At 43.0% G+C, this 11962-nt stretch overlaps 1 protein-coding gene across 3 annotated transcripts in view; it reads right to left on the bottom strand.

Moving 5' to 3' along the window:
* The window catches only part of ERMARD (ER membrane associated RNA degradation), a 66159-nt gene that overhangs the window by 48864 nt on the left and 5333 nt on the right, over positions 1 to 11962 (bottom strand). For all 3 annotated transcript variants that reach the window (XM_019527301.1, XM_019527302.1, XM_019527300.1), the window contains exons 2-5: positions 7787 to 7955; positions 4425 to 4564; positions 3757 to 3858; positions 984 to 1073 (exon numbers count right to left, since the gene is read on the bottom strand). In XM_019527301.1, the coding sequence (XP_019382846.1) occupies positions 984 to 1073; positions 3757 to 3858; positions 4425 to 4564; positions 7787 to 7955 (501 nt within the window). The remainder of the gene's footprint in view (positions 1 to 983; positions 1074 to 3756; positions 3859 to 4424; positions 4565 to 7786; positions 7956 to 11962) is intronic.

The following is an 11962-nucleotide window of genomic DNA, read 5'->3' on the forward strand; positions in this document are numbered from 1 at the left end:
CTGTTAGAAATAACTGCCCGCCTCTGAATTAGATTCTTGAAGCAGCATACATTCTGAGGGCATCTACATGTGTGCTTTACTGCAGTTGACTAATTAGCTCTGCAGTAAAGTATCACCGTCTACACATGCAGCACTATTAGGCCAGAGGAAACTAATCAACTCTGCTGTAGGATACTACTCACTGATACAAATACTATTCTACCATGCAATTATTTATTCTACTGCAATGCATGTGTAAATAGTCACCCAGTCACATTTTCCCACAGAATTAGGCTCCCAAAATTGAAGTGTGCATCTCAAGTGGGGAAGCTGATTTTTCTGCCCAGAACAGAAACATGGAGATGCTACAAATTGACTGTTGCCTTGTCTCTTTCTCTTCCCTTCAGCACCTGCAAGGAGGGAAGGGAAAATCCAGGGGCAGATCCAAAGGGAGTGCAGTAGTTACTTCACATCCTGCTTTTATGCCTTTTTAATTCTGCACTTACGGAGTCAATTGACTTCATGATTCATTATAGATCTACCCAATTCCTGCTTACTGCTCTTCACTCCACAGGTGTTAATGACTCTCTCTCCTTTCACTAATCACGTTATCCTTCTGTTGACAACTGTGCTGTCCTTAAGACTGTTTTTAGCTCTTTTAAAAAAATCCGAGCCCTGCCCATAGAGTCCAGTGCTCAGCAGTAGCTATAGTTTCATCGTTTGGCTGAAGGCCTGCCAGGAATTCAGCTATGAAAGTGCTATAACTGTAGTTTTTGCTTGACCAGGAAAGCTGAGTGAACTGCTCAGCCAAAACTCTGGAAAAATCTTTACTTCTTCATTCTACCTTTTCCAAAAAAGGGGTGTGCATCTTATGTGGGGGTGTGTAGTATGAAAGAAAATACACTATTTACAAATTTGCTCATTTTAAGTTACACTCAGCCATTTGGTAAAAGGAAAGCCTACCTTACAGGCAATAGGCTCTAACTTGAAAACTACACACTCACCACAGATCGTCCAAAGACTGCAGCAAGCTCCTGAGATGCAAGCAAGTCTCTCAGAAGAAAAGGACAGTCTTTCCCAATTAGCAAGAATACCTTAAAAGTCAAAGTAGGATAAATATGCTCAGAAAGAAATCTCTCAATGTGCATTATCTGCATACTTCAAGTACACAAAAACTTAACTATTTTATGCCAATAACTACAGTCAATAGATCAAACAAAATACTTAAATAAAAACTCTACTATGGGCTTTATTGTGAAATAAAGACAGCCCCATCTATCTTTTTGCCTGTCACCAAATTTCCAAATGTAGTGCTGTTCCTTGGTTTTACAAAAAGACAATTCAGATGATTTAGAAAACAAAAAGCCCTGGATGCAATGCCTCTTGCTCAAGCTCACCTTCTCTTGAAATCAGTGAGGGTCTGTTGCCTCCTCTTCCCAATATTTTCTGTCTTCCTCTACAAGGATTTCCTTTCATATTTATTCTCCCAACAGCTAGCTCTTTTATTACCAGAAGATGAACTCAATTTCTTCAAATACTGGCATTATGACAAGGAACCTGGACAGACCAGTCTGTCTAGGCCTCAGCCAGCTCACTATTTCCACATTTTAAATGACCAGCCATTAAGACTTAGCAGCCAACTAACGTTTCTAGTCTGAGTGGGACACAACTTCAGAGATGGATGCACACTGACATGGATTCAGCGTTCAACAATTTTTGCTGTATCAACCACTGGCATTAAAAAAAAAATGTATGCAACCAGAATTCATTAACGCATATGTAGGTTTGCCACTTATATTTGCACTTTTTTTTTTTTTTTTTTTTTTTGCTATAAACTAGTATGGGACTCCTTCAGTGGCGAGTTCTGAGGGATGGTGTGTTGAAGATATCCAGGGGTCAGCACTAAGCTCAGTGGGGACAGGGTAGTTGGACAATGGATTCCACCCCTCAGAAAAGGGTGATTCATAGAGGATCTGCACCCCAAGACACTGATGATGCTTTGAATCTATTTCAACTGCAGACTTAGAGCACATGGGGGATCCAGCAGACACATCCTTGACAGCAGTCTGGAAAGTGTCTTAGTGATGCTCAACCAGGGTTCTGCAGCACCCTGGAGTGCCTTAAGATTCTTTCAAGGGTGTTGTAGGTTAGTACTGTTAAGTGTGCAAACATAATTCACAAGATAAACCCATAGATTTCAAGTAGGAATTCACTGTGTTAAAAACATTCTGGCCTTTTGTGGTCTTTCTGAATTCTTTGCAGGACAAAAAGTTCTCTTATTTTTCTGTAGTGAAAAAACAGATGAAATCTAAGAGTTGGCATTTTCCGAAGGGTACCTTGAGTCTAATGAGGGGTGTGCGAGTCTAAGAAGGTTGAGAACCACTGGCTTAAGAGGAGTTGCTTGACAGGATTCTGTCACATTCATCATTTATGCAACTTCTCCCAGATGACTCCCAGGAAGAATCCAACATGTCTCCTTAATCATCTGAGGCAAGACCTGGAAGACCTTTAATTCTTTCAGGTGGGCAGTAAATGGAGGACTGACAGCATCATCTGGGAAAGGGTGAAATGAATGTAGGCTACTGCCTTTCTAGAAAGTGGTCGTCCTTGCTTATTTTCTCTCCTTCCCTATCTTGGGGTTGAATTAATTGTAGTGCTTTATTCAGTGAGACAGACCTGGGTCTGAAAACTGTAGATGAGTTTAGCTGTCTTATGCAGGGGTTCACCCCTAGGGAACCAGTACAACTATGGCTCATATGGGTAGCAAAGAAGGTATGCTGGACACACTCATAGCAGCTAGCTGAGGTATGCCATGGACCTTTATGGTCTTCCTACTCCCTGCAGAGATTCTTCAGCGCTTTCAAATTCTTGCTGTGCTACCCAATGGTAGTGAAGAGGGATACCTGGAGGAAGAAGTTCTGCTCTACTTCTTTAATGGCAAGAAACTGATTTTTATGTAGAGTCTGATTTGTCCAGTGCTTTGTCTCAGTACTGTTATTATGGGATGTTTGCAATAATCTGTGGTAGCCTCTTAATGAGGACAATCTGGAGCTAGTCTTAGAGAAAGCTCTTTTGGTGCTACATACTTAAGGGGCATTGGTACAATTTGCCACTCTACAGAATGAGACTCTTATGGTGCCAAAGATTTTAGTGCAGATGCATCCATTGCCATAGTATTCCTCACATTCAGTAGAGTCTGTTAGTTTTTGCAAATAATCACTCAAACAACCTTAAAAGTAAGTAATCCTTGTCATCAGAGACCACTTTAACCAAATACCATTCTAAAGCATGGACACTACAAAGAGCTACATGAGAGGGAAGGCTAACAGAATAAGATGAAGCATTTCATACAGATATTGACTACTTGCAACCCCACATGCTGCAGTAATTTATAAGTAGGGAATTTTGAAACAAATAAGCTTGAAATATCTATAAGATTTTATACACATATTTCTAAAAAGGTCATAATACAAGGAGACAAACTTGGGGGAGAAGGGTTAAATTACACAATTTTTTGAAGTTGCTCCTACTCTATTATTACCTCAACCTAATTGGTCAAATGACTTACCTCCTCTGACTTTGCCACTATGTCAGGAACTGTAGTTAGCAGTTAGCTTCTAGATTTTAATGCACTGCATGGGGCTTGTACATTTAAGTGGCTGCCGTATCTAGTACCATATGCAATGCAATCCTGGTTTCTCAAGTATAATAAGAGCTCAAAGTCCATTTTTAACCTATTAAACCAAAAATGCAACAAACTTAACAATTTGCACTTACATCACCCAAAGCTCGTTCCAGACAGGATGTTAGTTTCATTAAGCTAAGTGCAATTGCTGTAACCTGCATACACTCCAGAACATCAAATACTTCAAGAAATAGCTGTGAAATTAAAAGAAGGAAAGTTGTTTCACACTGCCAGTGCACTGATATTAAAAACAAAGATTAAAATTCTCAAAACACAAAGTTTTCTGAACCTGAAATAAGGCTGCAGAAGAAACAAAACTGAATAATCACCACTAGAAATTTGTTTAAACACTGGTCACACAATAGCTAGCCTACAACTTCCAAACCAGGTAACAGCCATAGAAGCACTATTCAGGAAGACCTTTGTCCAGGAAGTGGACAAAGAAAAAGAAAGATCCTTGAAAAAAAAGCAAATACAATCCTGCAAGTATTTTGCTGGGACATGCCAAGACATTTTATTCACTTTTATAGTGGGTAATACACATACATAAATTGTAATTCTAAGGTCAAACCAAGCAGGAAATGAACACACTTCAATATTGTTATGTTGCTCCTACACACAAGGTAGATTAATTTCAAATTCTGAAAACTAGAATGTGAAGATCAGCGTACTTTGTTGTTTACTCATGTGATTTGGTTCTAAACCTTCCACAGAGCACTGCATAAGACAAAATAATGATTGCCAATATTCTTTTTCCTACCTCGGTTGCATTTGTCCACTGGAACCACAATGCATACTGAACTTCAAACTGTTCCATGGTCAGGGATCGTAGGTGTAAGTGAACAGATTCGCATACAGGTCCTAGCAGTTGCACACTTTTGACATAGTCAATACTTTGATCTTAAAGTAAAAAACAGAAGTGTGACCACAGCAGCAAAAAGTCCTTCTCTCACAGGCTATAAGAAATTAAATATTCTATATTTTATGTATATATTTCATACAAGGAATTTTTTGGCCAACCCAGACTATTTTGCCAGTATTTTACTGGCAGTTTACTGCTCTATACAACGCAGATGAAAAATATTAAGGGAAGCTAAAATACAGGACAAAAGAAAATGCCCATCCCATATAAGAAAATTTATATTTAAAAAGGGCATGCAAACAATGGAAGTTCAGTAAGTTAGATTTTAGTTTAGGGGCAGGCAATTATTTTGGCCGGAAGGATACTTAACGAGTTTTGGTCAGCTGTTGAGGGCTGGACACAGAAAATCTTTTAGAATATATCATTTTAACAAATTATAGATAAAAACAAATCATATCTGATAATATATGTTTGATTTTTAGTATATTTTAATTTTATTTCAAAAAAATATTTTGTCCTAATTTATGTTGTTTGAGTTGTATATATGGAGGCAATGGCAAAATAGCTCAAAATGCAGTCTTATTCTTGTACATTGTGTGTGTGTGGGGGGGGGCACTGCTTGTGCACTAGGTCCCAGGCGCTGCCTAGGGGTGCAGGAATGCATGCAGCAGAGCTCACTTGGGTGGTACAGGTGAGGTCCGCACCCCCCACCCTGTCCAACCCACAGCACTCTGCATGGGGCCAAGCCCACCTGCTCCCACTCAGGGCAGCTTGCCCTGGCCTTGGCCACCGCACAGCTTCCCAGTGGGGCTGCTCCTGTTACTTGGGTGCTGCTCGGCTTCCCAAGCCTCCAGAAGCAGCGTCTTTTCCTCCTGCCTCTCCGGGAAGGGGTGGGAGCTACAGCAACGCAGCTCCTGCCCCAGCGTGCAGGCTCCAGCTTTAGGCTACCTTCCATCCACTCTGTGTACCCACTGCGATATGCAGACACTTGTGGGCAGCCGGGAGCTGAAGCCCTGCACAGTGGGGCAGAAACTGCCTGGCTGTAGCTCCCTCCACCACCCTGGAGGGGCAGGAGCTGCTGGAGGTGTGGGGAGCCAAGCAGCACCCAAATGGTTGCAGCCCTACAAGGAAGCTGTATATTAGGGCTGTGCGAAATTTAGGCAGCTGTTTCATTTTGGAGGTGTTTCGGCCTGTTTCAGTGTCTGAAACACTGAATGTGAAATGAAACAGAAGGCTCCAAAACATCTCTGAAACTAAATGAAACCATCCAAAATGTTTTGGAAAATTTCAGAGTTTTAGAGCCAGGCTTGCAGGGAAACAGAAACTAAGAGGGAGAGGGGGTGAAGGACTGTTCTAATATTGACATCTGTAGCTGGCCAGTGTCTGTGATCTGGCCCTGAGGTCTCTCCTAATCCCTGTGTTCTGGGGGAGGGACAGCAACTTGCTGTCATCCCACGTGCAGATCCGGGGGCAGCTCCACAGCCCTCCTGGGGGGCGTGGGCCCCCGGATCTGCATGTAGGGTGATAACATGCTGCTGCTGCTGGCAAGTGGTTATGAGTTCTGATTTGAACAATTTGAGGTCCAGTTTGACAGAAACCCTTGCACCTATCTCCTTGAAACCTGGCAGGCATCATGCCCTCAGAATGGGCTACCATCCTTGCAATTTTCATCAAAATCAGGCAAGAAATAACAAAGTTATAGGTATTTTAGTGATTCCCCATTATAGCCTATGGCTGAATCACCGAAAAAGTGCTGAAACTCCAAAACGGATTCGGCCGAATCAAAACAGAACAGTGATCCAAAACACTGAAACAAATCACTGTCCCTCCAAAATGGCCAAATCCAAAACCTAATCGAAACACCCGTTGTCGCATAGCCCTACTATGTACACTGGCTGGGGCACAGTGTCAACTACCCCATGCAGAGCTCAGCCCACGTGGAGCCCCATGGGGGCAGCCATGGGCTACATCCAAATCAATTGGTGGGTGCTTGCCCGCAGGCCAGATCCAGCTTGTGGGTTGTATTTTGCCCATACCTGGTTTAGTTCCATAGAGTCCAATACAGAAACACTGTTTACACCATCTGAAGATCTTGTCCTTTGTTCTAGTTCTTTTTTTTTATAATCATATCACTCTTTGGCAAAAAGCAGCAAATCTTAGCAAGGGCGATGGGGTGCCCCACAACATCAATACTGTCAGGTATGCAAACTTGATTCACAATATAAAACCTCAGATTTCACATAGGAATCCAGAGCATTTCAAACATTCTGACCTACAGTGATCAGAGTTCTTTGCAACAGAAAGCTGGTCTATTATTTTTCTGTCTGCACTCCATTCACAGAAAAAAGTGAGTGAAATCTAAGGTCTGGCATTTTCCTAGGGATGCCTCCAGTCTAACAAGGTTGAAAACCACTGTCAAAGTTTGTAACCAAGAGAATAGCTTCCAAGTTGACCTAACATTGTAGGCCAACCTTTTTTGAGGGTTAGGCCACCAAAAGTTAGCCCTGCACCTTCCCCAAGTGCCACTCCAATGCCCTTCTTCTGCCTGATCTGCTGCTCTGCTTTCTGATCCCTGCTCAACCTGCTGCTCTGCTTTCTGTTTCCTGGCCCATCTATCTGCCACATACCATGCAGAGGCTGCTCGTGGCACAGGTTGGCTACCACTGAACATCAGACCAAGGTAGACAGCATCACACATCTCTTTTGCTGCCTTTGGAAATGAGGGACAGCACTTGCCCTGAAGGAAACTTGTCAAATCAAAATTCACCAGATTTGTCCCATCATGCCTTCCACAATGGTTGAAATGTTATAACACATTCTATTCTATAGACAAACACTTCACCATCATATAACTAATATTCCATTAATCACTAAATGAGAAACAGCAATGGAAAACAGCATATGTCAAAGCATTTTATCTTCTTGCAACGGGTGGCTAAGAAAGGATGTAAACCAATGGATGGGGAGAGGGAGAAGATGCCAAAAAGAAGGCTTTGTTTTGCTTTAAATATTCTCTGTCTTACAGTCACTTTTTCAAGCCACAATGAAAAATGCAACAAGTACTTAAAAGTATATATTTTGTGTTTTGGTTTTTACCATTTCAGGAAGGCAGTTTTAAGATTTAAAAGTTCCTCTTGAAACTGAATTCTATAACATATAACGCAGTAATTGCTGCACCACAATTAAATATCCCAATTAGTCTGGGTTTACTTAAGCTCTGCTGTACTTTTGCTTTGTTTTCAGTCATAGCAAATACTAACCCGATTCAAGGTAACACACACGTTCTGAGATTGTTCTCCAACTTACTTCACCACGTTTAGACACAAAGTTATTAATATCATAGCTTTCTTTTATCTCAAATCCAAGTTTGCAAACCATATAATGCACAGCAGGAGAAAGACAGGTGGTGACTGGTTCAGGTAATGACATCTGGAACATAAGACAAAAGACATTTACTGTAACGAGGAATGACTATGCAACAACTAATTTTAAGCAGAGACAATTACTGCTGAGGGTGGGGGGAAGGAACCAACCCTGTAACTTGGAGCTTGTCTGAAGTTTCATTCTACATGGTGATTCACTCTGCTTCATCTGAGGCCATGCCCAGACTGTAAATTGACTATGCCTAGTGGTAGGACCCTTAAGCACTCTCCATGATTGTACAGTGAAGCTGCCTCAAGGCTAACTTGCAAAGCAAGCTAGCTAGCTGGCACCAACAATCAGAATTGATAATCATCTCTCACACATTATGTTGATATACCCATACTGCTTCTAGTCAGGAGGTGAATACAGTGTTAGAGGGCACTGCTGCAAGGCACAAGTCTGTGGTCTAGATACAGCCCAGGGATGTTTACAGGTAACAATATGGTGCTCTGCAAGGGTAACTAAACTGGATGGACCACCAGACTAACACTGCTGCACTGCTTCTGGTGGCAGGTAGCTCAGGTATCTGCATACAACCCTGAACTGGACAATATAGCTATAACCTGGGCAAGCCAACATAAAGATGCAAGAATAGCAAATAGGGAACTTTGCAAGAAAGACCACCAGACCCACTAATTATTCTGAATTAAAACAAGATTTTTATGGGGTCAAAATGTTTCACATCTATTTAGAGTGGATATCCACTTTCTTCCAAGGCATCTGGTATTGGCCATGGTCAGTGGAGAGCACTAGCCTAGGCAGATGACAAATCTGATTCAATACAGCAATTCAAGGGCCACCTCTATAAACAGCAACTCATTCTGTTGACAAATTTAAATTAGTAAGTTAAAATTTCTTTTTTTGTGGCAAAAGATTTTTCTCAAACTACTCTGAGTATGTATCTAGTTTGAGAACTGATTTATTAACAGTAAACACAAAAGGAAACAAACACTGTGATATAAGTTTATTAGGTTGACTCTATTGTGATTTTTTTCACTAGAGATCCAGAGAGCAAATTACCATGTAGAACTATTAAGTGCAGGCACTTAAACCAGTTAAGAGGCCACCTTAGTCCCAGCTCTGGGCTTTGGTCAGAACTCCAGGTAGTTAAAGTCCAGGGGTTAAAAAAAAAATTGGGAAACTTGCCTACTGAATGTGGCCAAAGGACACCCTAAATAAATTCCTAGCCAGACATGCCAAGCATCATTAAAAAAAACCAACAACCCCCAAACCCTGCAAGTTTGTCCATATTAGCAGCACTTCTAGCCAGGTAGCCAGTAAGGGAGTCACTGACTTCATGGCTTATTAGAATCCACTGGATCTCTTCTAAACTCTTCATTCCACAAGTGCTAACCACCCTCTCTTCTTTTTAATAGTCTTGATGTTCCACCCATGATGCTAGCTTTCCTTCTGCCATGCTGCTGTCTGCTTGCTGCTCCTGGCCACAAAGCTCCCATTTCACAGCCCTGCAGACTGGTTTTTAACCCACAAAATGATACAAAATGAGAGTGGAAAGGGACCTCAGGAGGTCATCTAGTCCAGTGGTTCTCAACCTTTATTGTAACAGAGCACATTTGTAAATAGTGATGGCCAGTTCCAACCCAGTAAATAGTTTAAGTAGAAAACAGCCCCCCAGGCCCTCACTCCCAACCCACTGTCCCCCACGCCCATTCCCCCAGAGTGTGGAGCAGAACTGGAAGGGGGCATGCAGAGGGTGGCCCCAAGCACCTCCTTGCAGGCTGAAACTTTGCCAATTCTGTTTTTCTCCTTTAAAAGAGAATCTATTTTTAAGGTTGGCTCACAACCCTTTCATGCAACCCACAGGTTAAGAAACACTGGACTACTTAAACCCCCTGCTCAAAGCAGGTCCATCCCCAAATAGATCATCCCAGCCAGGGCTTTTCCCTTGCTGCAACTTGGGACCACTACTTGTTCTGTCATCTGCCAACACTCTGAACAGTTTAGCTCCATCCTCTTTCAAACCCTGCTTCAAGTAGTTGAAGGCTATTAAATCACTCCTCAGTCTTTTCTTCTGCATTCTAATGAAGGTCTCTCTTTTTTGTTTCCATTCAAACCAGAACCACGGCCTGCAAGTGAGACTTCTATTTTCCCTTTACTAGGGTTACCATACATCTGGGTTTTCCCAGACATGTCCTCTTTTTGGGTCCTCCCATCTCTGCCTGGATGGAGGGGTGGGGGTTAAAAATATCAAGAAATGTTTTGGATTTTGCTTTGGTCAGCATTGAAGTTTTTTCTGGCCCTTCCCAACTTGCCTTAGCAAGGAGCTGCATGAGGCCAGGGGGGTGGGGGGTACAACAATGATTGGAGGCAGGGGCATAATGTGCGTCTGCGCATGCAAACACGTGGCCACCATACAGACAGGCAGGGTGGTAGAATCATAGAATCACAGAAAATTAGGGTTGGAAGGGACCTCAGGAGGTCATCTAGTCCAACCCCCTGCTCAAAGCAGGACCAGCTCCAACTAGGTCATCCCAGCCAAAGCTTTGTCTAGCCGGGTTTTGAAAGCCTCTAAGGATAAAGCTTCCACCACCACTCTGGGTAACCCGTTGCAGTGTTTTACTACCCTCCTAGTGAGAAAGTTCTTCCTAATATCTAATTTAAGCTTCCCTTGCCGCAACTTAAGACAGTTGCTCCTTGCTCTGTCATCTGCCACCACTGAGAAGAGTCTAGCTCCATTCTCTTTCAAACCCTCCTTTAGGTAGTCGAAGGCTGGTATTAAGTCCCCTCTCAGTCAACAAAACCAGCCCCAGGACTGACCCCTGGGGCACTACACTAGGTAACAGCTGCCAACTAGACATCAAATCATTACTACCCTCTGAGCCCTGGCGAATCCATTCCGACTGCTGCTAATAACGTTCTTTTCTTCCAGTTGCTTAGAAATTGATTCCTTGAGGATCTGCTCTATGCTTTTTCCAGGGACTGAAGTGAAGCTGACTGGTCTATAGTTCCCTGGATCCAACTTTTTCCCTTTCTTAAATATGAGCACTATGTTTGCCCTTTTCCAATCATTCAGGGCATCTCCTGACCACCATGAGTTTTCAAAGATGACCAGTGGCTCTGCAATCACATCAGCAACTCTCTCAGCACCCACAGGTGCATCCCATCCAGCCCAATGGACTTGTACTTGTCCAGTTTTTCTAAGTTGTCCCTAACCTGTTCTTTAGCCAGTTGGCTACTCACCTCCTCCCCAAACAGTGCTGCCTGATGCAGTACTTTGGAAGCTGACCTTGCCTGTGAAGACTGAGGCAAAAAAGGCATTGAGTACTTCAGCCTTTTCTACATCCTCAGTCACAAGGTTGCCTCCCACATTCAGTAAGGGACCCACATTCCCTGATCCTCCTCTTGCTACCAACATACTTGTAGAAACCCTCCTTGTTACCCTTCATGTCCCTTGCTAGCCACAATTCCAATTGTGCTTTGCCTTCTTGAGTTCAACCCTGCATGCCTGAGCAATGCTCTTATATTCTTCCCTATTTATTTGTCTATGTTTCCAGTTCTTATAACCTTTCTTTTTGTGATTGAGTTTGCTGAACAGTTCCCACAGAACAGAAGCAAGTCTTCTGCCATATTTGCTAGTCTTCCTGTGCATTGGGATGGTTTGTTCCTGCATTCTCAGGATGGGTTCCTTAAAGTACATCCAGCTCTCCTGGACTCCTCTTCCCCTTCAAACTGGCTTCCCAGGGAATTCTACCCATGAGTTCCCTGAGCAAGTCAAAGTCTGCTTTTCTGAAGTCCAGGGTCCTTAGTCTGCTGCTCTCCATCCTTCCTTTCCTCAGGATCCTGAACTCAATCATCTCTAGTCACTGCTGGCAGCTGGATGCAGGTAAGTCTATACGGGGGTGGGGGATGGAGGGCCAGGGCTTAGGGGGTGTCAGGGTGTGTGTGCGCATGTGTACAGAAAAGGGGGTGTGTGGTGGGGGGCAGGTGCCTGCCGGCACTGGGGAAAGCTGTCCAGGTGCTGGAGCTACAGCAGATGGAGGAAGGAGCCTGTC

The sequence above is a fragment of the Gavialis gangeticus genome, unplaced genomic scaffold (genome assembly GCF_001723915.1).
Source record: "Gavialis gangeticus isolate Ggan-Ray unplaced genomic scaffold, GavGan_comp1, whole genome shotgun sequence".
Classification (NCBI taxonomy): Eukaryota; Metazoa; Chordata; order Crocodylia; family Gavialidae; genus Gavialis; species Gavialis gangeticus.